Source organism: Pelodiscus sinensis, chromosome 15 (assembly GCF_049634645.1).
Source record: "Pelodiscus sinensis isolate JC-2024 chromosome 15, ASM4963464v1, whole genome shotgun sequence".
Lineage (NCBI taxonomy): Eukaryota > Metazoa > Chordata > Testudines > Trionychidae > Pelodiscus > Pelodiscus sinensis.
In genome coordinates, this window is record NC_134725.1 from 33,921,772 (window position 1) to 33,949,294 (window position 27,523).

Genomic DNA, 27,523 nt, shown 5'->3' on the forward strand with positions numbered 1-27,523 from the left:
TGGTTGGTTGTTTTTTGCAAGAACTCTTTAAAAAATTACTTTTTTAACCTATAGTAATTATAAAAAAATAAATTTGCACCTTAGTTGCCCTCAGATCTCTCAATCAAAGGTTCTGCACATACTAAAAACTATTCTAGGATATTAGAGAGTTTGCCAAACATACAAACTGTATGTTCTATGAAATGGGAGAGTTAATGAACTCCCCAAATTATAAAGTGAATTTGAAAAGTGTCTCATCTGGTGGGGGGTACCATTACAGGCAGTCCCCGGGTTACATGGATCCGACTTACATCAGATCCCTACTTACAAACGGGGTGAGGCAACCCCGCACTAGCTGCTTCCCCCCAGCAGACCAGGGAGACGCAAAGCTAGCACACACACCCCCCCAGCAGACCAGGGAGGCGTGGAGCGGCTTTTCTCAGCAGACACCTCAGCTTGGGAATAAAGGACTGAGGGAAGTGAGGTGTGGGAGAATAAAACTGAGCTCTGGAGAAATGTTTGACTAGAGTTCCCCTACAATTATGTACCAGTTCTGACTTACATACAAATTCAACTTAAGAACAAACCTACAGTCCCTATCTTGTATGTAACCCGGGGACTGCCTGTATAATGCCAGACAGTACTAAATAGATGAAATAATGTGCACAACTGATGATAAAATTAAGAGTTCTTTCAACAGCAAATACCTTGGTCAATATTTTTTACTTATGCTTCATAACTTTTGTTTTTAGGGAGAGGAATCTCTAAGCTTACTAAAATCTCTGCCGTTTGCTGAAGCTGAGGAAGTTGCAGAGAGATTGTGTATATGGGCAAGACTGGTATTACAGAATGTAACAGATAATTCCGAAGAGGTACTGACTAATTTCACTTCATAAAATACATATACGCTGATTGTTCTAAATCAGAGGGGGACAAAATACAACCTGCCAGACTTCTGCATCTCTCCTGTAGCCCAGCACTAGCGTTGGATTGGCTCCCTGCCTTCTGCACTCTGCATGCTGTTGAAAGTTGCCAGGTGTCATCTGCATGCCCAGAGGGAGGAAGGGCTTTGCACACTGCCCCTGCCTCCAGCATAATTTCACAACTCTCGTTGGCCAGTTTCTGGCCAATGGGAGCTGCCTGGGCCATGCTTGTGGTGCAAACCGTGTGTAGAATACCTTCTCTCCCCTCTTAGGGTGCATGGCATGCAGAAGGCAGGGAGCCTGCCTGAGGGTTCCACTGGGCTGCTCATGAGGAGCTGCCTACATAAGCACCTGCCAGCCAGAGCCTGCACTCTCCCTCTTCTAATCTTTTTCCCCCCACTCTGGCACCCATGCTCTTTCCCATATCTTACACTCCCTCCTGCACCCCTCTTCCAAGTCAGAATCCTCTCCTGCATCTGTGCCACCTCTTAAACCCTGCACTTTAAATCCTTTACCCCAGGTAACAACTCCCTCCTGCCCTAGATCACAATCCAAACCTCTGGACTCCTGCCCCAAGTTATAGCCCTCTCCCAGACTCAGCATTCCCACCTATAACCCTCTTCCAGTTTCAAATCTTCTTCTGCAACCATACTCCCTCCTGGAGTCTGCACTCCCTTCTCACCCCAATCTCCTACTCCTCTTTCATCCAAACTCCCTGTCAGATACTCTTTCCTGCACCCCACTACCCTATTCTGCATTCCCTTCTGCACTCAAGCTTTATCCCTGATGTTCAGCCTCCTCCGTTAATATGGAAAAGTGCAGCCTTTGACCACTTAGAAAATTCTTGTAGTGGCTTTCCCCATCAAAAATTATTGTTCATATCTGTTCTAAATGTTGCTTTCGACATACATGTGATTAATGTAGAGTTGGTGAAAGCTAATGTATGTTTCAAAGATACAAAGGTACATATTTCTTGTTTTTTGTATTAATTAATCCATTCAGTAAAAAGCTAATGATGTAAGATAAAACTATTTTATCAGAATGTTTCCCATAGTTTTGAGGCACACATTCATCTTTGATACAAAGATTTGCATAGTTGATTCCCATGTATATTTATATAATTATAAATGAAAATCCTAATGCATTACCCTAACTTTAATCAGTAGTAAATTCAGGATTTAACAAACTGATATAGCTCAAATAATTTTAAAATTTGTCTAAGATCTAAAATGTTTGTAAATGACACAGCAATGACATATGCTGAAATAAATGTCAATACTTGCAAATTATGGAAAAGCACTTTCAAAAATAAGAATAAAACGTATTATTATCCTAGGCTCTTTATTTTGTTTTTGTCTAACTAAATGACAAAGTTTTATTTTCCAAATCTCAGTTAAGATCCAGTAAGTTGCTGTGACTATAGTAAATAATTTTGGTGCTACAACGTTCCATGTATAAAGTGTACCTATTTATGCTACGGAATTTCCGTTTCTTTTATATTTGAATTCAGTAATATAAATCCTAGAGACATGAGAAGCCTTGATCATAATTGCTTCATATAATGAAAGCTTGAGAAGTCTCTGTTTGACATTCGTAGTAATGTCCAAATTTTGCCTCTGTTGAATGTAATTCTGCTGCCATCATAATTTACTTAGTTTTAAATACACATCTCAGATTATTTTACCCATTGAAGACCAAATGAAATATTAACTTATTACTTTTTTTCAGCGCAAAACACAAATGTGTATAACAAAGTCACTTGTGGCAGTTCTTAAATTCCTGCTTAGCATTCAGAAAGGTAAGTTGTAACTTCCCCTTATGTGTTGTCACAATAAGTAGCTCAATAAGTAAATATTTTTCTTATTTTATAGAAAATCCTCTGAAGGAAGATGAATGCAAAGCAAACTTAAAAATGTTTGAATCGCTTGCTAGCCTGCAGGTAAGTATTTTATAGTTGCAAGAAAATAAATAGGTTGGAAATTACTGAATGTTACTAAATGCGTTTTTTAAAATGAATGCTATTAAAATATAACTTTAGTTTCAATTTTAATACATTTGCTGTGTGTAATAATGTCTTACAAATGAACTAAAATGTTCAAATAGCCATGGATGATTGATCAACAGATTTTGTCAAATTACTTTTTTGCTATCATTGTAATACAGATAGCTGTAATACAGAGAGCTGATAGGTAAGGTCCCATGGGAATCAAGATTGAGGGAAAAAACAGCTGAGGAGAGTTGGCAGATTTTCAAAGGGACATTGTTAAGGGCCCAAAAGCAAGCTATTCTGCTGCGTCGGAAAGATAGAAAATTTGGCAAAAGACCGCCTTGGCTTAACCATGAGATCTTGCATGATCTAAAAATAAAAAAGGAGTCATATAAAAAATGGAAAGTAGGACAAATTACAAAGAATGAATATAGGCAAACAACACAGGAATGCATGGGCAAGATTTGAAAGGCAAAGGCACAAAATGAGCTCAAACTAGCTACAGGAAAAAAGGGAAACAAGAAGACTTTTTATAAATACATTAGAAGCAAGAGGAAGACCAAGGACAGGGTAGACCCACTGCTCAGTGAGGAGGGAGAAACAGTAACAGGAAATTTGGAAATGGCATTAATGCTTAATGACTTCTTTGTTTCAGTCTTTACCAAGAAGTCTGAAGGAAAGCCTAACATAGTGAATACTAGTGGGAAGGGGGGAGGTTTGGAAAATAAAATTAAAAAAGAACAAGTTAAAAATCACCTAAAAAAAGTTAGATGCCTGCAAGTCACCAGGGCACCAATCTGATAGCTTTCTCTGATTGGATAAAGAGTCCTGTGGATAAGGGAGAAGCAGTGGATGTGGTATACCTAGACTTTAGAAAGGCTTTTGATACGGTCTCGCATGATATTCTTATCAATAAACTAGGCAAATACAACTTAGATGGGGCTACTATAAGGTGGGTGCATACCTGGCTGGATAACGATACTCAGGGAGCAGTTATTAATGGTTCACAATCCTGCTGGAAAGGTATAAGAAGTAGGGTTCCTCAGGGGTCTGTTTTGGGACCGGCTCTGTTCGATATCTTCATCAACGATTTAGATATTGGCATAGAAAGTACGTTTAAGTTTGCAGATGATACCAAGCTGGGAGGGGTTGCGACTGCTCTGGAGGATAGAGTCATAATTCAAAATGATCTGGACAAATTGGAGAAATGGTCTGAGGTAAACAGGATGAAGTTTAATAAAGACAAATGGAAAGTGCTTCACTTAGGAAGGAACAATCAGTTTCACATATACAGAATGGGAAGCGACTGTCTAGGAAGGAGTACGGCAGAAAGAGATCTAGGGGTTATAGTGGACCACAAACTTAATATGAGTCAGCAGTGTGATTCTGTTGCAAAAAAAGCAAATATGATTCTGGGATGCATTAACAGGTGTGTTGTGAGCAAGACACGAGAAGTCATTCTTCTGCTCTACTCTGTGCTGGTTAGGCCTCAGTTGGAGTATTGTGTCCAGTTCTGGGCACCGCATTTCAAGAAAGATGTGGAGAAATTGGAGAGGGTCCAGAGAAGAGCAACAAGAATGAGTAAAGGTCTAAAGAACATGACCTATGAAAGAAGGCTGAAAGAATTGGGTTTGTTTAGTTTAGAAAAGGAAAGACTGAGGTGGGACATGATAACCGTTTTCAGGTATCTAAAAGGGTGTCATAAGGAGGGAGAAAATGTGTTCATCTTGGCATCTGAGGATCAAACAAGAAGCAATGGGCTTAAACTGCAGCAAGGGAGGTTTAGGTTGGACATTAAAAAAAGTTCCTAACTGTCAGGGTAGTTAAACACTGGAATAAATTGCCCAGGGAGGTTGTGGAAACCCCATCTCTGGAGATATTTAAGTGTAGGTTAGATAAATGTCTATCAGGGATGGTCTAGACAGTATTTGGTCCTGCCATGAGGGCAGGGGACCGGACTCAATGACCGTTCGAGGTCCTTTCCAGTCCTAGTATTCTATGATTCTTTAAAACTGTCTGATCTGTTTTGTGTGCATGGATTCTTTGGCGAAGTGTCTGACACGTTTGTCTAATGTACATAGCAGACAGACACTCCCGGCACATGATGGCATAAATTATTCCCGCTCATCCAGAAATATAATTTATGCCATCATGTGCTGACAGTGTCCAGCCAATGGGAGATGTAGGAAGCGGTGTCGAATGCCCAGCTGGAACAGTTCTCATCTGCAGTGGATCCAGCCTGGCTGCAGCAGTCCTGCCTACCCTCCTTTAATCTGTTAAACATAAACATTTAATTGATTAACCGGGATTTTACATCGCTGTTCTCAGCAAAGATTTTCTAATAGTGCTGTAATACTCTTGGATGGTATCAAGAACTGATCCCCTTTTGCATAGTAAACAGCGGGGGTATGTCTACACTACCCTCCTATTTCGAAATAGGAGGGTAATGTAGGCATACCGCGAGGAGTAACGGTAGTTCGAACTATGAAGCCTAGTTCGAACTACCTAGTTCGTGCCGCGTGTAGCCGCGCGGCACGGGGTTCGAACAAGCGGGGATTTAAAAATGGCGGCACCCCGCTTATGCAAATGAAGCCCGGGAAATTCAAATCCTGGGCTTCATTTGCAATTGCGGTATGCCTACATTACCCCGCTAGTTCGAACTAGCGGGGTAGTGTAGACATACCCCAGTATGTTTAATATATTAGGAAATATTACACAGTTAAACAAAAGATAGTATCAGAGGGGTAGCCGTGTTAGTCTGAATCTGCAAAAGCAGCAAGGAGTCCTGTGGCACCTTATAGACTAACAGAAGTGCTGGAGCATAAGCTTTTGTGGGCAAAGACCCACTTTGTCAGATGCATCTGGTGAAGTGGGTCTTTGCCCACGAAAGCTTATGCTACAACACTTCGGTTAAAGAAAATATATAGCATCAAAAAGTGTTGTTTGTTTTGTTTTTTGTTTTAAATATTAATTAGCTATATTCTATAATCTACATTTGGTTTTCTACTGACTGATGTGAACTAATAAACTTGATGTTGTGATGAAATAGATCTGTGAGGCAATGAATGTGAAAAGTTAAACTCAATTTCTAAAGTAAGTCACATGAGTAAGAAGTATTTGTTCTGTTTTACTTTTTGTTGCAGGAGGATTTTGATATCTTTATTTCAGTCAAGGATTATGGGAATCGTTCATTGATATCTCAGCTTCTTGAAGAACAAATAAAAGCCTATGAAAATATCGAGTCCATGGCAAAATCTAGAGATGTGCAAGCAATGAATTCTGAAGATGATAGTAAAACAAAGAACTGTTCCATTGAATTAAGACTTTACAAACTAGGTTTGCTTCTGCAAATGACAGAGCAAGAGTTGGGGGCAATGCTGGCACTGAGATCATTAGATGCTGGAAAAATTGAAGAGGCAATAAAGATATGCAGGTAAAATTTCAGAAGAGTTTAGGATTGGTAATATTAAAATAAGAAAAAAAATGCAGTGAACTCTTTCTGATACTCTGCAGCAGCTGATAGCTGTAATGCAAAGGCAAGATCAGGTAGAGGGAAAAGGAACCACGTGGTAGATCCACTTAAACTATACACTGTGTTATGCTGACTACAAGATTAAGTTCACCTTGGATTGTTTGGAGTCTCCCGATGTGTTTTTCCATAATATGGTCATTAGTCCCATCCTCTTTACAAAGGTTAAGTTTAAATTTAAAAGTGTTAGGCGATATTGCTGAGTCAACTTAAGGGTGCAAAAAACCCACACCACTAATTAGACAGTTAAATTGTCCTAACCCCCAGCAAAGTAAAAGATCTCAGTGATACAGTTGAACAAGGCTATTTGTTTATTCTAGTGATTTAATACTGCTGTATTGGATGAAAAATCCAAGTAGACAATATTAGCCTGCCACGGTATATAGCTGAGCTTCTAGAATCCTGTAAATTCATGGAAACCACCCAAATCCTAATCTGTCCTACTTTTGGTAGCTGAAACCATTTGATTGTTATGCCTCTCTAGTTAGGTCCCTCAGGTACCTTATTATCTTCCTGAAAGTGGTACAAAATGGAAGATAAACTAAAATATTTTAACTTCCAATAAACTAATTTCACAATAATCAGTAGTTTTATACAAAGTATGGTACTAGTTGTCCTTTTTCTTGCATATTTCTTGATTCATATTTCAGTCCCAGCAGCACCACCTATTGGTGAGTTAATTTACTTTGATTTTGTTGGGTTAATATTAATGCCTCATAAGAAAGTTATGGTTTTGATCTTAGATCTGAATTTAACAGATTATTTTCCCCTTTTTTCATTAAAGCGATTTATATGAAAACTACTGTAATGAAGAAACAGGGAAGTTGCTATTTTTATCTTGTCAAAAACTTTGTCATATGTTGGGAGCCAGTGTTCCAAAGATCACAGCTAAAGGACTGAATTTTCCAGCTGTGATACATGAGATGGCATGCCAAGCAGCTACAATATGCAGTCCAGGTAATTCAGTATCATTTTTAGTTGTTTTCATGTTGGAAGAATAGGTTTTTAGATAAATTACTTTTCTATGAAACATGAAAACAAAAAGTGAATTTGAATGCCCCTTTAAAAATGGGTGACACTTACCAAATGGTGCTTTCCCTTTATAATATAATATATAATTTACATAACAATGACAATAATTTTAATTTCTCACAGATATGTTGTTAGATTCTCTGGAGCTATGTAAATATACATTGGCTGTCAAGGAAATATACAGGCAATGCCATATAGAAAACCGTGGATTTATATCAAAGGTAACAACTTTCAAATTGAACAGTTTGACACTTACCTTTTTCCCCTTTCAATGGTTTATGAAATATTTACTATTTGTGTATTTTGCCAACTTGCCAAGGAATATCAAACTATAGGTGCTAATCAGCTTCTGCCATCCAGACCAAAATATAACTAATTTCCTCTAAGTAAAAAATTTTTGTAGTCTGTATGGTGCATCTTATCTTGCCAAAACATCTATTTGTGTACCATTATTAAAACTGATAATTTAATGTTTATTAATTTCTGCTGCCAGGCAGCTAGAACTCATAGAACACTGATTCTGAAAAATATTTTTCAAAAACTGATGCGATTGTACAATGATGTGTACGTGGGTAATGGATTTTTTTTTCATTAATACATGTAGAATTTGGAAACAATTTGACCCTATCCCTTTGTTATTGCTGGTGGTGTTTGTTGTTGAGGCCTAACAACAGTTAGCAAAACAAGTATCTTACATTTTCAAACATGAGCATCTTCCTGAATTTGCAAACTTGATCTGTAAGGTCATCAATTTATTAGTTTTACGATTATGCATACTTTTTAGTGAATACCTTTTATGATGCTTTTTTGCAATGTGTTAATTTAGGCGGCATCTTTTGGAGCTGATAAGGATCCTTATGAAGAATGGACCTGTGATGATTTCTTTAGTGAAGATGGAATAGTCCTTGATTCACTGGTGCTCTCAGTTGCATATGCAACTATTTCTTCCCTTTTGCCTCTTGCAGGTATCTTTTTTTTCCTTTGTTACGAGTTAATGTACAGTTTTTATCCCATTTCCTATTAAACTGATTTTAAGAAGGAATATATATATATAATTCAGTATACTTGTTTTAAACTCATATCTTTCTAACCATTCATCTCGCGTAGTTTTTGATGACTTCAGCAATTACGAATAGATGTTTGCATTATATTTGGTGTTCTTGATTATGGAATTTATTTCTTGTGTATAGCAGTAATTACATTTATTTTCTTAATATTTCATTGTATTTAATTCTACATATTTCATTTTTATTAAAGTATATTTAGATCATCTATTTATAAATGTTATGCTAATTGACTAGGAAGCTAAAAATCAAAGTTTATCAGTATGAAGGAAATTGTTTGGCTGTGGTTTGTTGTTGTTGTTGTTGTTGTTGTTGTTGTTTTATCCTAACATGGGAAAACAAATGAGTGCTATCTTCCATCCAGGCAAAGGAGTTTACACACAGTTCTTGAAGGGGTAATGGAAAATACCCATTCCTATTTTTTCCTGCGTAGTTGAGAAAATAGTGCCCATCTTATGAAGTAACATCCAATTACACTCAAGAAAATTACAGAAAAGATCTTAGCTCTCAGTCAGATGGGGAACTAATTAATGATCAAGCTTTATTTTTGTATTTGTTTCAAAGTATACAATTTTAATAGTAACTTCCAATGTTTATAAATTTGCTAAGATCATAGTGCACTACTCACAAATACTTATCTCATTGGCAGATACAAAGAGGTATCCTTTGGATTCCATAAGCTTGGCAAACTGTCCATTTATTCCAGGTACTGTGAAGACATTAACAGCACAAAAGTAAAATACTCTAAAATAGTACTACTAAATGTTTAATCCCAGAAAAGCAAGAACACACCTGTTTAATGCTAAATAATTGTCTAAGATTTCCCACCAATGTAGAATTTTAACACCCATGCATAACCACAACCCTCTGTTAAACTACAGTTGAGGACCACTTAAATAGTGCACCACACAGCTTTTAGTTTAGTTATCAGTAGTGCTTGCACTGAGTGTATTGTATCTGAAATCTGAAGAATGCCCTTGCTTCTCTCTTATTGCTGGGTGTTAGTTTTGAACCATAATTCTCTTTCTAGTAGAAAATCCTCTCTTTGGAAAGTCCATCATTTCATGTCTTATTCTAGCAACTAATCAACTTGGGTTCTTGAGCTGTCTATCTTTAGTTAGCTTTTATCTGGGGACAGAGTGTTCTTAGTGGAAGGTCCATTATTAATTATTATGCATTACAGTAGTGCTTCGGGGCCACATTGTAGGCACTAAACAAACACACACATTCCTGCTCTGAAGAGTTTACATTCAAAAGGAACAAGACAGGCAAGAGGTGAGGGAGGTATAACATACAAATAGATGGGGAAAACTGGAGCACGAAGAACTATAACATCGTTCTTCATCTCTCATTGTTGAATATGAAACTCACTTCTGTATCTCTGTTACATTACAGCACACATTATGAAACTGTGCACTTCCCCATGGATGGGTTGAATGTGGATGAGTGGATTGAGAATAGGAGGGTTTTAATTCTACAGATGAAAATCAGAGTTATGAACACCAGAATTACCAATCACACACATCATTTTGAACCAGAAGTATGAGACAGCAATAGATATACATCCAAATAAAATCAACTATAAAACAGTACTGTGTTAAATGTAAACTGCTAAAGAAAAAAGGAAAGCAGTATTTTTCTTCTGCATAGTAAAGTTTCAAAGCTGTATTAACCCAATGTTCAGCTGAAAACTATTGAAAGAGCAACTGCATTTTTGTTCAAAGTTACAAACTTTTCAGAAGAATATTCCTGAGGTGTTCATAATTCTAAGGCTCTACTGCATGTGTCTAACACTTTTGGACAGGTCCATTTGTATATATCTAACATGAATATAACTGTCCAAAAATGGGCCTCAAATACATATTGAACAAGAATGATATAACACAACTTCGTGGTAACCTACACTCATTCTTGAAACAGAAAAGCAATTATCTAATGATGTACAGGTTGAATCTCTCTCGTCCAGGACTCTCTGATCCAGCATCGGATGTGCTCTAGCATCCTCAGAGATCCCTGGGGGGGAGAGGTGGAAATTGTGGCATCAGGACCACAGGTGTTTCTGGACCAGAGAGCCTGGTGACAGTGGGGCTTGTTAGTAGCCAAGAGCCTGGCCACAGCCAGGAGGAGAGTCTCAGTGGGATGAGGAGTAAGGGCTGGTGACTGGGAGTGGAGCCCTAAAGCCAGTAGCCAAGGAAACGTCATTGACCTCTAGTTTGGCAAACTCTTTGGTTTGGGACTGGTCAATTCCCTACTATGCTGGACCAGAGAGGTCCAACCTGTACTAGGGAGGCAACATGATCCCGTGGATAGGGCATTTGATTGGAAGTCATAAGACTTGCATCTCCCACTCACCTGAGTGCATTGGGCAGATCATTTTTACTTCTCTGTGCCTGAGTTTCCTTGTGTAAAACAAGGAAAATGTTATCAACGTTCTGTTTGGACACAGCTTCCCGCAGCTGGAGGAGGGCGTGTATGAACCCCACCTATTCCCACTAAGCTTCCTTAATATATAACCTATTCTTTTTTTTTTTTGTAAAACATTCTGTAGGACAGAATCTTCTGGTGCCAGTCAAAAAGCCCATTTCTGCACTGTTCCAGAACCTAATGGAGTGCAGTCAGTATGAGTTAGCCTTGCAGCTAACCTTTTGTCTGTTTGGATCCTGTGTTCAGCACTGTGTATCAAGCAACATGGATATATGTCTGAGTGAGAAGGTATGAACAAACCTTATGCTGAATTTCACTGGAAAAGAATTTTAGAAATCTGCCAGATATGACTGAGGAATAGCTATTATGATGAACATTCTCATTAGAATGGACCTTGAGCTTGTTTGGAGGTTCTAGCAGGGAAGTTCATCTCATCACCATCTGATTAGTTGTTTAGTTGCCTGTATGAAACAAACTGTTGGTCTCCCTTTTTAGTGGACAAATTGTTCCACACTGCAAAACCACTATTCTAACTGAAACTCTTGAGAGACTGTATAGGAAATGTGGGTTGAATGGGTGCTGATAAAATGTACCCTTCCTTGATCTTTCTTTCTTTTCTCTCTTGCATGAGGATTGGAGGAAATTACCATAGAATGGTGAGGGGAAGGTTGCAGGTTACACAATTCAAACAGTGCCTTTCTGGATAAACAAGAGGACTTGCGTGGCTAGTGCTCTGCATCTGAAACATTTCTCAAGCATTTAGTTCATTCTGAAATAACTTGCAAATGTCTCTTAAATAACAAGAAAAGTAGTAACTTGTAAAAGTGCTTTTTTAAAAACTCTGAAAACTTACTTTCTTGTCTGCCCTTTTTTGCACTAGATACATGATGGCAAAATGCTAACTGATGCTAAAAGCTTTCTTACTGCTTTGAAAAAAAAATCCTCTTCAGTGATTGTGACTACTGTCAGGTCCTTATTACACAAGGTAAGCATACTGCATACAGAAACATTGCATGGGACCTTCCTGACTGTGATTTGAATTCTGAGAAACTCCTATTAGCTCATTTTCCTTACTTTGTCACTTCTAAAGAATATTAAAGGGCTCATTCCATACCCTTACTATTGCCTTATTGTATTGCTTTTCCAATACCAAATACACGTCTCATCTAGACTACGCTAAACTGTCGAAAGAGGATATGCAAATTCCACAGGAATTTGCATATCTTCTTCCGATCTCAATTTTGACAGTGAAAGTAGTCTGGATGTGGGTTTTTTCCGGCAACCTCCCAGCCCCCCCCCCCCCTTTTTGAAAAGCCTCATAAGCCTCATTTTTTGAGGAAAAGCGGCTTTTCGAAAAAGGGGTGGAGTTGCTGGAAAAAAAAATGTCCAGGCTACTTTCAGTCTCGAAAGCGAGATCGGAAGAAGATATGCAAATTCCCACACTTTAGCATAGTCTAGATGAGCCCTTAGTCTGTAGTGGCCTCAAGTGAACTTAGTATCAGCTTTAAATAGTGTGATTCATCTTGTGGTTAAGATACTTGACTAGGACTGAGGAGATCTGGAGACTTGGTTTCAGTTCCCAGTTCTGCCACAGACAACTAATGTTATCTCCCACAAGTCCCTTAATATTTCTATCTCAGTTCCCCACTGTAAAGAGGGAGAATTACTATTCCCAAAGGAGGCCTGTCTTATTCTGCATGTGCAGTGATTAGTGCAATGGGGTCTGATTTCATTTGGAGCCCTCAGGTGCTACTGAAACATAAAATAATAAGAGCATGCATGAACATTATACATTCTCTCCCTATTTACTATACTCTTCATTTTAAGTGGTGGTTTTCTCTTATTTCTAAAAACCTTCTTGTATTGAATCAAGGTTTTAAAGAGCTACCCATGAATGCCAGTCCAGTTATACAAAGGTCTGTTTGGCCTTTAACACTAGTAGCCAGCATTTTATTACATTTACTTCAATAATAATCCTTTTGTATTTTAAGAATAAACTTGGAAAACATTCTCTTTCTCTCTCTCACACACACAAATGTTTTAATTGGCAGTTTCTAAAGTGTGTTTGCTGTGGATTTAATGTCTATAGGTTTTCAACTGTCATCCGGTAGATCGTAACCTGGCACTGGGTTACTGTACAATTTTGCCCAAGGAAGATATGTTTGAAAAATTGTGGAATGCCATAAACCACGCAAGGCAAAATTACGATAAAATTCTGGTAAGCCTGGAGAAGCAGTATACTTATCTTGGCATATATATACTATTAAAATGTTACTTGGGGATGTTAACTACACAGTGTAGCAGTGCATTAGAGTTGCACTCGCTAAGGTTTGAATGCTTTTTGGAGAAATTTGAGTAAGCTTGTAACTGCAATAATTTAAAGGGCAGGGTATCTTTCACATAGTAACTTAAAAAATGAAAGAGAAATTTATTGAGGTAACGATAAAGGGAAGGATGGAAAGATGAGGCAATGGAGAAGAAGTGACAGAATATATTTATTTAGGAATTTCTGGTGACATCTCATTCTATCTGAACTCTATTCTTAATGTGAAGAACAGCAGTAAAGGTTACCCTCATTTTCCAAATTGGGAAATTGAAACACAGAAGCTATGGCTTGTGCAAGATGTTGCAGTGACTTAGATTTAATGAATCCATGTTTTCTACTCACTAGACAAAGATTTTTCATTCACGCTTTTTTTTTCTTTTTTAAGGCATTAGCTCTGGTTGGAGCGCAGCTTGCTAGTCACTATAGTGAAGCAGTAGAGAGACACAAATTTGAGGAATTAATTATTGATGCAGAGTGGGGTATCCAACTTCACAAACTTGGTGTGAGTATGACGTTCCTGTTGGTTTTGAGACAATGTTTCATATTTGTTGGAGTTCCTTAAGAGCAGTTGCTTGCAGATTAATTTTTAAATGCTTTTCAAAGACATGTTTCTCTCAGGATGTGCACTGGATTTAAATGTGTGGTACATTTGCTACTAAGAAGGAAGGGTCTTGCTTACAAGAATCTTGCTTAAAAACTTTGCTGAAAGGGGGCCAATAGTAATGAGTTCTAGCACCACTTCCTCTGGTGCGCCAACATCCCTATGCTAAGAGTTTAGAAACTCCTATGGTAATACCCCAGAAGTTAAGCAGTTGGAATAGAAGAGTGTAAATGGTTAGTATCAAGCATACTGAAAATAATTCCTTTGTGAAACTATCCTTTTTTGTATCTGCAGATTTCTTTCCAGACTGCATTTAGGCAGCCATCAGTAAGAAAGAAACAACTCATAAGAACTATGGTACAAAATCTGAATGTAGACACAGACCTGGTATTGAAATATTGCAGGTAATATCTGAAGAAAGTTGTGATGGTGGTGTTGCTGTCATAAGTAATGTGTTTATAGGATACTGTTTCAGTTTAAATATCTGATGTTTATGAGTAAACTTGAAAAACAAACTATCCACCTTATAAAATTCAGTGTGAGTAATTCAGGCTATTGTGAATTTATTCGTAATGAAATCTACACCCAAAACATTGATTTTTAAATAAATCTATTTTCTCCCTTTTCAGAACTTTCATGTTGGACACTGATGCAGCGCTGCAGGTTTTCATTGAAACACTCCTTCTCCATAATGCCAAGGCAGATCAAATTGAACGAGAGTCTAGAGGAACTATTGTAAAGCAGCCTCATTCCATACTATTGGCTAAATCATTAAAAATAATTCCTTTGCTGAAAGGAACAAAATACCTAGTCATTAGCCTCAGTGGAATACTGCACAAGGTAAAACAGTTACAAAGCCTGCATGCTACTTCAAACACTATTTTCATAACTGTCTTTGCATTCTGATGAATATGGCTATCATTTATTAGATCACTATGAAGTTATCTTCAATGCATTTAGAGATTTGTTAGTGCTGTTTGTTTACAGGCAGTCCCCGAGTTACGTGGATCCGACTTATGTCGGATCCGCACTTACGAACGGGGCCCTCCCTCTCCCTGGTCTCCAGCAGACCAGGGAGAGGAAGCAAAGCGGCGGAACACGCTGACAGCCCAGACGCGTCTGGGCTGTCCGCTGCCCACATGTTCCGCCACTTTGCTCCCCGTCCCCCTGGTCTGCAGACGAGGGAGACAGGGAGCAAAGCAGAGCAAAGCCATGGAGCCTGAGGGCAGCAGGACAGCCACGGCGCGTATGGGCTGTCCCGCTGCCCCCGTGCTCCGCGGCTTTGCTCCGGACGCCCGTGGTACAGCAGCTGGGGCGCTGCCGGTTGGTCCCGTAGCACCGCTGTGGGCGCTACTGGACCAACCCGGCAGCACCCCAGCTGCTCTGCCCCAGGCGTCCTGATTCAGCCACTGCTGGTCAGTTTCAGCAGCAGCTGAATCAGGACGCCTGGGGCAGAGCAGCTTGGGTGCTACTGGGTTAGTCCAGTAGCGCCGAGGAGTGGCGGCGCTACTGGACCAACCCAGCAGCACCCAGCTGCTCTGCCCCAGGCGTCCCCAAGTCAGCCGCTGCTGAAACTGACCAGTGGCTGACTACAGGAAGCCCCTGCCCCGGGCTTCCTGGAATCAGCCGCTGATCAGTTTCAGCAGCAGCTGACTTGGGGATGCCTGGGGTTCTTAAGTTGAATCTGTATGTAAGTCAGAACTGGCGTCCAGATTCAGCCGCTGTTGAAACTGATCAGTTTCAGCAGCGGCTGAATCTGGACGCCAGTTCCGACTTACATACAGATTCAACTTAAGAACAAACCTACAGTCCCTATCTTGTACGTAACCCGGGGACTGCCTGTACTTCCTTAAGAAAATACTACAAGTGATAATGTGTTGGTCAGTGTTTTCTCTGTCTCCCCCCGCCATCTTAGCCTCAATTAATTGAAAATACCAACAAAAACACCAAGAAATTCCTCAAACTTACAATTAAAATATGTCTACTTGAGTATATCCTGGGGGCTTTTTCTCTCTTCTTTCTATTTGTTCATTGCTGACCTAATTTGACTGCTCTGGAATGCCATGACTACTTTAAGGTTTTGAGGTTATAGTACAAGTAATGATCTCCTTGTTCTGTAAGGATAGGACAAGAAGCAATGGGATTAAATTGCAGCAAGGGAGGTTTAGGTTCGACATTAGAAAAAACGTCCTAATTGTCAGGGTGGTTAAACACTAGAATTAATAGCCTAAGGACGTTGTAGAATCTCCATCACTGGAGATATTTAAGAGCAGGTTAGATAGACATCTATCAGGGATGGTCTAGAGACAGTGCTTGGTCCTGCCGTGAGGGCAGGGACTGGACTTGATGACCTCTTGGGGTCCCTTTTGTTTCTATGATTCTATATCTAATTTTCTAGAACGGAAGTAATGAATACCAGAAGGAAATAAGAGGGGAATCCCTCTAGGTCTTCATTATGCCTGTCTAATTGAAAACAATATTTTGAAAAAAATGAAGACTGAATTTGTATCAGTTCTTGTTTTGTTTCCTTGAACAGCTTGATCCATATGATTATGAAACTATAGAAAACATACTGAGTGTGATACAAAAAGCTGATGAAAAAGTCACAAATATCCCCATTAACCAGGTACAATTAAAAATAAGCTACTGTTACTTTGTTTACTGCTTCTAGCTCAAATTTTGTTTATTTGTATGGTTTTAAACAAATTAAAACACAGATTATAGAAGCCTAACTCTGTTGGCATCATTTGTAGTTACATGTTTGTAGAGAGGCAAAATGGATTGAACTAAATAGTGAAGTGTAGCTTTTTCTCAAAGGCTCACAAAGAAGAAAGGGGTATGCGACAAAATGGCAAATGAAATTTCATGTTGATAAATGTAAAGTAATGCACATTGGGGGAAAAAATAATCCCAACTATATATACAATATGATGGGGACTAATTTGGCTGCAACTACTCAAGAGAGAGATCTTGGAGTCATTGTGGTTAGTTCTCTGAAAACACCCACTCAGTGTTCAGCAGCAGTCAAAAAAGTAAATAGAATGTTGGGTATCATTAAAAAAGAGAGAGAATAAGAGACAAAATATCATATTGTCTCTATATAAAACCATGGTACGCCCACATCTTGAATACTGCATACAGATGTGGTCGCTTCATCTCAAGAAAGATATATTGGCATTGGAAAAGGTTCAGAAAAGGGCAACAAAGTGATTAGGGGTTTGGAACGGGTCTCATATGAAGAGAGATTAAAAAGACTTGAAATTTTCAACTTTGAAAAGAGGAGACTAAGGGGGGGGTTATGATATAGGTCTATAAAATCATGACTGATATGGAAAAAGTGAATAAGGAAATGTTATTTACTTATTCCCAAAATATTAGAACTAGGGATCACCAAATGAAATTAATGTGCAGCAGGGTTAAAACAAACAAAAGGAAGTTTTTCTTTACTCAATGCACAGTTAATCTGTGGAACTCCTTGCCAGAGTATACAGTGAAGGCTAGAACTTTAACAGGGTTCAAAAAAGAGTTAAATAGATTCATGGAGGTTAGATTCATCAATGGCTATTAGCCTGGATGGGTAGGAATGGTATCCTTAGTCTCTGTTTCTCTGGAGGTGGGTAACAGGGGAGGGATCACTTAAGGATTACCTGTTGAGATGCCTCCCTCTAGGGCATCTGGTATTGGCAGGTTACTGGACTAGATGGACTTTTGGTCTGACCCAGTATGGCTGTTCTTATGTATACCCAAAATTTGTGGGTAAATGTTGAGGCTGTATTGTTCACTTCAGAAAAATGAGATAGTTGTGTAACTTTTCTTCTAGGCTCTGAGCTTATTGAAACACCTGAAATCCTTTAAAAGAACTTCCCCTCCTGTGGATCTGGAACACCAATATATTTTAGAGAATGCGATTTCCTTATCTCCAGCTGCACAAACAAGGCTGCCTTTTCATTTAATATTCTTTAGAACCAAGCAATGTTTCTGGAGTATTATATGTATGTTCAGTATTCTAGCTATCTTTCTGTGGGGGGATGGGTGGGTCCCCCTCCATTATGCTATGCTAAAACCTTTCTATGCACAATCTTTAATGTGTGTACCCTTCCCAGACCCCGAGGAAGCATTTTTTACCCCATTTTACAAAGCGGGAAGTTGTAACACATAGAAAGTAAGGATCATTTGACATCAGTGAAGCTATGACAGTTTATACCATTTGTGGACCTGCTCCCAAGTGACCTATCCAAAATTACACAGGGTGTCTATAGAGGAGTTTCTAATCAGAACCGTCCTTCCTGTCATCAGATTCCTATATTTAGCAATAAAATAAAATTACAGTTTCTCCTAAGAAATGAAATATTGAGACAGTGACTTTTTCCATATCGTTGTCTGAATTCCTTACAGCTGCAGAGCTCAGTGAAGAGTCCTTCCCAACTATTCTCTTGATTTCCAAACTAATGAAGGTAAGGCTATGCGTCTATCTAGGGGAATTTTTATTTCAAAATCATTCATTCTTTTCTTGGGGGGGGGGGGTGCATTTTTTTCCTTTTGTATTGTGTGTGTGTGTGTGTGTGTGTGTGTACACACACACATATATATATATATATATACACACACACACACACTGGACCTGATAATCTTCTAGGTTTCACTGGATACCCTATACATGTCTGCAGCCAGGCATGTCTTTGAAAAGAAATTGAAGCCAAAAATAATTGAATTGAAAAATGCTGGATGTTCTTCAGTGATTAACAAGGAAACTGCCAAAACTGTGGAAACCATTCAGTCCTACCTGTTATCTATAGTAAATCCAGAATGGGCTGCAGCTATTGCTTACAAGTTTGCACAAGAACTTCCAACAGGTATGCTATGCATGTGTTTGGGTGGGGAGTGGTTGGTTTTAGATTTGAGGTTTTTTTTTGATTGGGGGATAGGGGAGTGAGACAGGCAACTTTTTTTAATTTTGCTTCTAACATAATCTCTGTAGCATTTTTGGATACCTACCTACATCTAGCCTCCACAGATAAGCCATAATTTTTGTTCCTAAACCTTGTGTAGGCAAGTTGGAAAGATGCCAGTTTACTGACTACTGGAGGTGGTGTGTTACACATTTAATAAAAAATTACATTGTCATGCCATTACTTTGCATGGCACTTCAAAGTGTTTTGGTTTTTTTAATCCTATTTAAAACCTGTCAGAATGTGGCTGATTCCACTGAATGAAGTAGGTCTAGCTCCCTGTGCCAGAACAGGTGATCCCATTTGGCCAACTGAGAGGGCAGGCAGCACCTAGCAGTTGTAAAAGATCAGGAAAATACCCAATGAGGGGAAATCCCTGAAGTCAGAAGAGGGAGTCCTGGTGAGTCAGTGTAGATTAGTTCAGACAGAAAGGACACAGAGCACTCCAAAAAGATCCCAGAAGGAAGCAAGCCTTCCTGGGGAAAAGGCTCAAGGCAGGAGAGCAGCAAGAGGGATTTGTTGGCTGGCATACCCAACCTGGAAGGCTAGGGGAAGAGCCTATCTGCTGACCTTTCCAGGGTTGGAGAGCTGGACCTAGAAGATTTATGAGATATGTGGGAGATGCTCTTCTAGTAAAAATAATCTTCCCAGCAGTGGGTCTTTGGGGGTTTCAAAGGGTTGTACTCCATTTAGAAGGGCTTTGATGCTGAGGCCTGGACTCTATATAGACAACATATTGAAGATCTTGAGAAATCCCAACAAAGGTATGTGAGGAGAATATTGGGCATCATGTGGCTGGACAGATGGACCAACATTAGTGTCCTCACAGAGGCTGATTCTCACAGCATCAAGGCAATAATTGCCACAGGCAGCTATGACGGTCTGGTCACGTGGTCAGGATGTCTGACGCATGCTTACCTAAATAGATTTTCTACGCTCAGGTCTCATGGTGGGCAGAAGCAGTGCTACAGAGATGTCCTTAAGAACACTTTAGTAGAGTGTGGCATTGATACTGACACCTGGGAGAGGTATGTGTAGGACTGGGTAACCTGATGCCCGACTTTAAGGAGGCAGCATGGCCTCCTGATGACCCAGAGGAGGAAGTTCCCCTAAAAACTCCTTGGTGGACAGTGCCAGTGTGCCCTGGCTCCGACACCAGCCACAGGAAGCAAAAGGACAGGGCCGGAAATGTAATACGGGGCTCCCAGCTCAGTTGAAGCCGAGCAGGGAGAAGGCTCGGTCGAAGTTCCAGAGGCAATGGAGAGTCTTAGCCCGCCAACCCCCGCGGGATGATTGGGTTGAACCACTGCCATGTCCCGGGGATTGTTGAGGCCACTGCAACCCCTGTGGGAGCACCGTAACTACAAAAGGCTGCAGAGACCCCTGCTAAGGCCTGAGGCCTACCCTGGACCCCCAGGACACAGACAGGGCCCCGAAGAATGTGCTGGGCCCCCAGGACCTCTGCTTGAACCAACCCAGGAGGAACCTAGTTGACCCCTGCAGAGACTGCCTACCAGAGCTAGAGCAATGTAGGATCTCGGGGACTGGAAAGTAGTCCAGGGGGAGCCAATCTAGTGCTGACCGAGGACATGGAGGTCAGCTGGACTGCAGGTTGCAGCTTGGACCCCTGCTAGCCCACTGACCGGACTGGTGTGTTGTGGACAAGAGCCCCGCTGACCTGGAGGCAGCTAGCTCTGCCACTGGTAAGGCTCTGGGCTGGGACACAGTTGTGCGGGTAGGCCTGTGTCTGTTTGCCTCCTCTCCCCCCCAGATCCCTGCTCCCCTTTTTCCTCAGGTGGCAGGTTCCCCCCTGAAGAGAGAAACCACCTGCACCTGTAGGCTCTTCACCAGCAAGGAGACCCAACTCCAGCTCAGCCTGCAGACAGGCCTATGCCCTTGGATCCTTTGGACCTTACTGTTTGTTTGCTTGTCCTTTGCCCTGAACCAGGGCCCAGGCCTATAAACTGCGACTGTTTGTTCACTCCATCTGACCCTGCGACAGGGCTCTGAGACTGGCTAAGGGGAAGCAGCAAGACCACCCACAGCATGAGACTGCTACACCGACACTTTGAGATCAAGCAATATCTCCACAAAGATCAGAGAGCCTGATGCAAGGCACGTGCCTGAACCCACATTGATGCCACTAGTTGTCCATGCTGATGGAGATAGAGACCTCATGTGCATCCGTTGCCAGAAAATGTACCTTGCCAGAATTGGCCTAATTTCCCATTTACATACTCATCAGTTATAGGTGTCCAAGGCAAAATCTTAACCAATTCAAGAGATTTCAGAGAGATAGAGAGGCTTTAATAAAGCATTTGATACTAAAGCATTTACTGACCTTATCAGTAAACTAGGGAAATACAATGTAGTATTATATACTATAAGGTGGGTACATAATTGATTAGATAACTGTTCTCAGAGTAGTTCACAGTCATGCTGCAAGGGCATAACAAATGAGGTTCCACAGGGATCAGTTTTGGGACCGGTTCTGTTCTATATCATCAACAATTTAGATATTGGCATAGAGAGTACACTTTTAAAGTTCATGGATGATACCAAGCTATTGGTGGTTGCAATTGATTTAGAGGGTAGCAATTTAATCATTTAAAATAATCTGGAAAAATGGTCTGCGGTAAGCAGGATGAAGCTTAATAAGAACAAATGCCAAGAACTCCACTTAGGGAGGAACAATCCATTACACATATAAAGAATGGGAAATGGCTGTCTAGAAAGGAGTACTGCAGAAAGGGATCTAGAGATAATAGTGGACCACAAGCTAAATGAGTCAACAGTGTGACACTTGGATTCTAGGATGCATTAACAGGAGTGTTCTGAGCATGACACAAGAAGTGTCCTCCCCTCTACTCTGCGCTGATTAGGTCTCAAATGGGGTGCCGTGTCCAGTTCTGAGCACCGCATTTCAAGAAAGATGCGGAGAAATTGGAGAAGGTCTGGGGAAGAGCAACAAAAATGATGAAAGGTTTAGAAAACATGAGCTTTGAGGAAAGACAGAAAGAATTGGGTTTGTTCAGTTTGGAAAAGAGAAGATTGAAAAGGGAAATTATAGCAGCTTTCAAGTACGTTAATGGGTGTTACTTGGAGGAGAGAACTGCCACGGTGATTAAGCACTGGGGAAATTGCCTAGGGAAGATGTGGAATCTCCATAGATATTTAAGATCAGGTAGGTTATACATCTGTTAGGGATGATCTGGATGGTGCTTGGTTGTCATGAGGGCAGGGGGACTGGATTTGATGAACTCTAGAGGTTTCTTAAATGGTATTCTATGATTCTATAATGATGGGAGATTTACAGAGTTCAGGATTATGGTGGAGAGCTGGGGTGTGGTGAGAGACACCGGGGTTGTGTGTTTTTTGTACTGTTCAGACTATGCTGGGGGATGATTAGGGAAAGCAGAGATTGATAGGAATAGGGTTCTAGCAAAGTTCTGGGATCTGGCTTTGAGACTACTCCTGGACCTCCCTAGATTGCAATCTGCTGAGGAGGAGAGACTGTGAGCAAATGAGAGAATTTCCACCTGAACAGATCAGTCAAGTCTAGAAGTAAGAGGAAAATTTGTGGAACTGTGATTTGGAGTTTTCTTTTGAGTTTATTTTCTGTAAATAAACCTAACCTCCAAGGTGGTATTTTGACCTTAGGAAACGTGTTTGTGTAAGAAACCCTAAAGGAGGAAAGAGGAAGGTTGCCATAGAAAGAGTGATCTCTGATCTTTAAGAGTCCTCAACATAAGTGAGACTAGGCAAAGAAAAAGACAAGTATTAACACAAACCAGTGTGATTCGCTCTTTTTGGTTTCATGTTTTTGATGTCAAAACTGAGTTGGAGTGGCAGGTCCAGAAGTGGAAGTCAGTACAGGCAGTCCCCGAGTTACGCGGATCCGACTTAAGTCGGATCCGCACTTACGAACGGGGCCCTCCCTCTCCCTGGTCTCCAGTAGACCAGGGAGAGGGAGCAAAGCAGAGCAAATCCACGGAGCACGCGGGCAGCCCAGACGCGACTGGGCTGTCCGCTGCCCGCGTGTTCTGCCGCTTTGCTCCCCGTCCCCCTAGTCTGCAGACCAGGGGGACGGGGAGCAAAGCAGAGCAAAGCCACGGCGCGTCTGGGCTGTTTCGCTGCCCCCGTGCTCCGCGGCTTTGCTTCAGACGCCTGTGGTACAGCAGCTGGGGCGCTGCTGGTTGGTCCAGTAGCGCCGAGGAGAGGCGGCGCTACTGGACCAACCCAGCAGCACTCCAGCTGCTCTGCCCCAGGTGTCCCCAAGTCAGCCGCTGCTGAAACTGACCAGTGGCTGACTACAGGAAGCCCCTGCCCCGGGCTTTCTGGAATCAGCCACTGATCAGTTTCAGCAGCGGCTGAATCTGGATGCCAGTTCCGACTTACATACAGATTCAACTTAAGAACAAACCTACAGTCCCTATCTTGTATGTAACCCGGGGACTGCCTGTAGTGGGAAGCAAAGTAAAAAGTTGCATATTGGGAAGAGTTAAGAGATTTACTTTTACTAAATTTGTATTATGTTAAGGTTGTTCTAAAGCTAAAATCAGGTACTGGATGCTTAACAGAATAATTTCAAGTCATAAGTTTTAGACTCCTGAAAATAAATATGTATTCCAGCAGCCCTAGAGTGTTAAACCAATTAACTTGCTTCTTCTTTATCCTTTAGATATACATGTAAAAGAAAAATTTTCATTTTTTCTTACTGTGGAAAACTGATAACTCAATCAAGAATATCTTAACAGTGAACTTGTAAACATTTTCTTGATATTCTAAATGCTTTTGCAGTGCAAATAGAAGGGAGCAAAACTTGTTGAATAGGTGGCTTGATGTACCATAGAAAGGATTTATGAAAATACTTATCATTCTTTACCATCTTCTTTTTAAGGGCCTGACCAGATTCAGGCATTGAAATTCTGTCTCTGTTTAGCTGGGAAATGGCTAATGAACACTACAACCAAGGTAATGACTGACACCAGATCCACAAAAAGCTGAATATATAGAGATGATTTTTTTTTTTGTAATTTGGATTATAAAGTGAGATCATATCAAACCACCAAAGACTTTTTTCATTCAAATTTTTAAAAACCTGCAATATAAAGAATATAAGTTGTTGGGGTTTTTTTTTTTTTTTAAATATAAAGTACACCCATGGAAAGTGACTGGAAAAATGGCATCTAGAACAGAATTACTCAACAGAATTAATAATTTGCTTTCAATTCCAAAACTTACTTCTGATTAGTGATGTTAAATGCCATCTAATTGGTTAACCGGTTGAACATACTGTTATCTGGCTAATCAATTAAAGGAGAGTCCAGGTGGGAGGCCACTCCAGCCCAGCTATGCTGGAGCAGCACCCAAACTGCAGGCAGGAGCTGTTTCAGCCCAGCTGATACAGCCCATGCTGCAGGGGTCGACACAGACAGGGGCTCCAGATGCTGGAGCAGTCCCTTCCTACAAGGTGCCTGGGCCCACTGTGTCCCCTCTCACCTCCCGCAAGATTGGAGCAGCCCCCTGCCTGCGAGCAGGTGGGGAGCTGTTCCAGCCCCAACTAGTTAATCTTAACTGGTAAGCCTTACCTATTGTGGTCAGGCTTACTGGTTAACCAATTAAACATCCACATCCCTATTGCTGACAGATATTTTCTAGCATGCACATTCCTAACTCAGCTCTCAAATTCTACGCTTTCTGGGCTGGCAGTTGGAGGACAAGGTAATTAAGGGGAAACTTGCTGTGGAGTCACTGAGACACAATGAATGTAACATCAGATGTACATTTTTGGATATTCATATCTCTGATTAGAGCCACTCTTAAACTGAAGGTTTATAATGCTTCCTAGGCTTAAAGCTGAACTCAAGTTTTCTTTAGAATTATCCAAACCCTTTCCCATAGGGTCTCTTATCTTCTATTACAGAGAGACCAATTATGTTTGTTAAAATTATTGGCAATGAATAATTTTAAATAAATGGAGATGCCTATCTCCTAGAACTGGAAGGGGATCTTGAAAGGTCATTGAGTCCAGTCCCCCACTTTACAGCAGGACTAAGTACATCCCTGACAGATTTTGCCCTAGGTCCCTAAATGGCCTCCTCAAGGATTGAACTCACAACCCTGGATTTAGCAGGCCAATGCTCAAACCACTGAGTTATCCCTCCCCAATAATGGTGCATCAAGGTCTAAGAACTCCAAAAGCAATAGACTTTGCACAGTAGTTCAACTGTTACATAAGACTGACTCTAATAGTGTTTAGTCAATGTATAATTTTGTAATCTTCTAAGGAAGGAAGTTTACTTAAATTGGTTACAAATGTTACTATTTTTTAAAAAGGAAGAATCACATGATAAAGCTGAAGTACTGCTGAGGAAGTTACGTATGCAGTACCAGAGGTCAGCCACAGAAACTGTACTAATAGCCCACAAATTAAATACTGCAGACCATCTGAAACTTACTGGAATGCCAGCAGATCTTGTTGTTTTACTCTATGAGCACAGCAGTATAAACCAAAGGATTCAAAATCCAACTGGCAGAGACTATCCAGGTTAGTAAACTTTCTCTAGATCTCTGAGGGTAAAAATAGATCTAATTTACAAATCTTGCTGAGGATTTTTAAAATAATTTGCATTTTCTTTATATGTAGATATTCATGCAGCAATAAAAGAAATAGCTGAAATTAACAACTTGGATATGAACAAAATCTCTCATAAACTGCTAGAAAAATGGCTGTATCTTAGTAGATCATCAGATGTAAGTAGAGAATTAATGAGGGAGTGACCTTATATTTTATAGAAAACTATTATTCTCATCGCCTCACAAATAATGGTTATGGATGTTGAGAAGATACATCTTCACAGCTCTATCTAAAATACTTCAGATTTTCAGCCAACTTTGTATTTAGGTCTTTCTAGTTTATTATATATGATTAAAACAATTTGAAATGGCTTTCCTTCTACTCTGTATAGAGATCAAGTCCCTCATTCTGTAGTCTGGCTGTTCTCTTTAGTACAGATTCCAGGAAAGGTTGGAAATGGTAAAGATAACTTTATATGCCCTTGAGCTTAGAGCTGGCTGGGAGGTAATTCAGCTCCTAGTGCAAGTTAGAGCTAGGTATGTATATGGTTAACCAGTGGTGGCTTGCAGCTGCCACATCTGAAGGGGGGCAACCCAGGACCAGCCAGAGCAGTGCCAAGGGGGAGGCTGGCCCAGCCTGCCCACCACTGTTAAACATATTGTTTAATTGGTTAACTAACTAACTAAATGGGTTTTTACATCCCTAGAGCAGTGTTGGGCTTGATTTGTCCAATATTTTCTATTACATGTCCATCCCAAGCAAATGGGTAGACAGGGAAAAGAAATTGTGGAGGCTTCGTTTCATCATTCCTTATTCTCAACACACCAGCCAACAACGTGAGAAGTTTTTAGGACTTAATGAAAGGATATGTTGTGACAGTCAAAAATTTATTTCCAGTGCTGCTTCTGGGGTGGCACAGTTATGCACCCGCCCCTTACATAGGATTTGAGCAGAGGCTCAATCTAGGCCTTGAATTATTTTTCTTCCTTAAAATTTACAAAGTCAAACAATTGCATAACTATTTTCATTCTCTTTTTTTTTATATAGAAAACTCAGATCTTTGAAGATGGAGAGGAAGATGAAGAACTCAGGAAGTATGTTAGTTTTTGATATAGCTAATTTTTGTTAACTTATGTTTTAATGATTGGTGGCCTCCCAGCAGATAAAACACAATACTGCAGCCCCTGATCAGACAAAACTGTTGGCTATATAGGAACACTGGCTTAGGCAAGACATTCACTCTTGGGCCTATAGTGCTGCTGTTTTTTCAAGTCTGATCCTGCTGCCCTGCCAAAATCCAAGTGGATGCTGTAGATTAATTGATGATGGTATGTGCAAAGCTGTATGTTGGATTTGGTTCAACAGATGGCACATTCATATAACTACTTCATTATGAGTTAGACTGGCTTCTTGAAAACCTGCTCAAAACTAACTTGTAAAACTACTAAATAGTAAAGAGTCAGCATGCACGGTTGTTCAGTAAACACCAGGGACATGGAAGAGTACTATGTTGCACATATTGTATTATCCCATCAGTATTTTCTTTGGACATAAGGCTTGAATTTTCAAATGCTTATTCCCAAAGGAGTTCCATTCTTTATGAAACTATATGTGAGATTAAGTATTGTGCATGGAAGTAAGGGTTTCAATGACTGGGCCCATAGTTTAGTTGTCATGTATGTATGCTGTAGGGCTGTGTTATCCTATAATTCATATGAATAGTAAAATATATTTAGACTAAAACTGATATGCTGTATTATAATACAAAGTCTAAGCAACACTGTACTTTTATTAAAAACATTTTCAGAGTTATATATCTACTTCAACAATGGCCAGTGGATTACAGCTCAAGAGTGCTTTTTGCAATTACAACATCTTCCACATCCGTAAGTTTAGAGACTATTTTTAAAAAAACATTTAAAGTGATTTCCCATCTTTATTATACTTTAATAAATCTGTTTTTAAAGTGGTATTAAATATGAGGTTTTATTGCTTAGTTTAGCATTGTGATGTAGTGGGGGGCTGTCCACTTGTTGGTCACTATGCTTGGGCTGTGGGCAACCCCTAATAGCCTGTGTCTGTGAGCACTGCCCAGCAGGGGGTTGCCCCTAAACAAAAGAAGGGGATAT

General features: G+C 40.2%; 1 protein-coding gene across 9 annotated transcripts in view; it reads left to right on the forward strand.

The window, feature by feature from the left end:
* The window catches only part of KNTC1 (kinetochore associated 1), a 148,432-nt gene that overhangs the window by 83,902 nt on the left and 37,007 nt on the right, over positions 1–27,523 (forward strand). For all 9 annotated transcript variants that reach the window (XM_075898678.1, XM_075898685.1, XM_075898679.1 and 6 more), the window contains 23 exons: positions 732–851; positions 2,631–2,700; positions 2,774–2,841; positions 6,033–6,322; positions 7,203–7,375; positions 7,574–7,671; positions 8,277–8,415; positions 9,164–9,220; positions 11,063–11,226; positions 11,819–11,923; positions 13,028–13,156; positions 13,650–13,766; positions 14,160–14,269; positions 14,495–14,705; positions 16,402–16,491; positions 17,686–17,857; positions 18,261–18,319; positions 18,502–18,718; positions 23,715–23,788; positions 25,154–25,364; positions 25,464–25,570; positions 26,442–26,488; positions 27,202–27,280. In XM_075898678.1, coding sequence (XP_075754793.1) covers positions 732–851; positions 2,631–2,700; positions 2,774–2,841; positions 6,033–6,322; positions 7,203–7,375; positions 7,574–7,671; positions 8,277–8,415; positions 9,164–9,220; positions 11,063–11,226; positions 11,819–11,923; positions 13,028–13,156; positions 13,650–13,766; positions 14,160–14,269; positions 14,495–14,705; positions 16,402–16,491; positions 17,686–17,857; positions 18,261–18,319; positions 18,502–18,718; positions 23,715–23,788; positions 25,154–25,364; positions 25,464–25,570; positions 26,442–26,488; positions 27,202–27,280 — 2,907 coding nt within the window. The remainder of the gene's footprint in view (positions 1–731; positions 852–2,630; positions 2,701–2,773; positions 2,842–6,032; positions 6,323–7,202; positions 7,376–7,573; positions 7,672–8,276; positions 8,416–9,163; positions 9,221–11,062; positions 11,227–11,818; positions 11,924–13,027; positions 13,157–13,649; positions 13,767–14,159; positions 14,270–14,494; positions 14,706–16,401; positions 16,492–17,685; positions 17,858–18,260; positions 18,320–18,501; positions 18,719–23,714; positions 23,789–25,153; positions 25,365–25,463; positions 25,571–26,441; positions 26,489–27,201; positions 27,281–27,523) is intronic.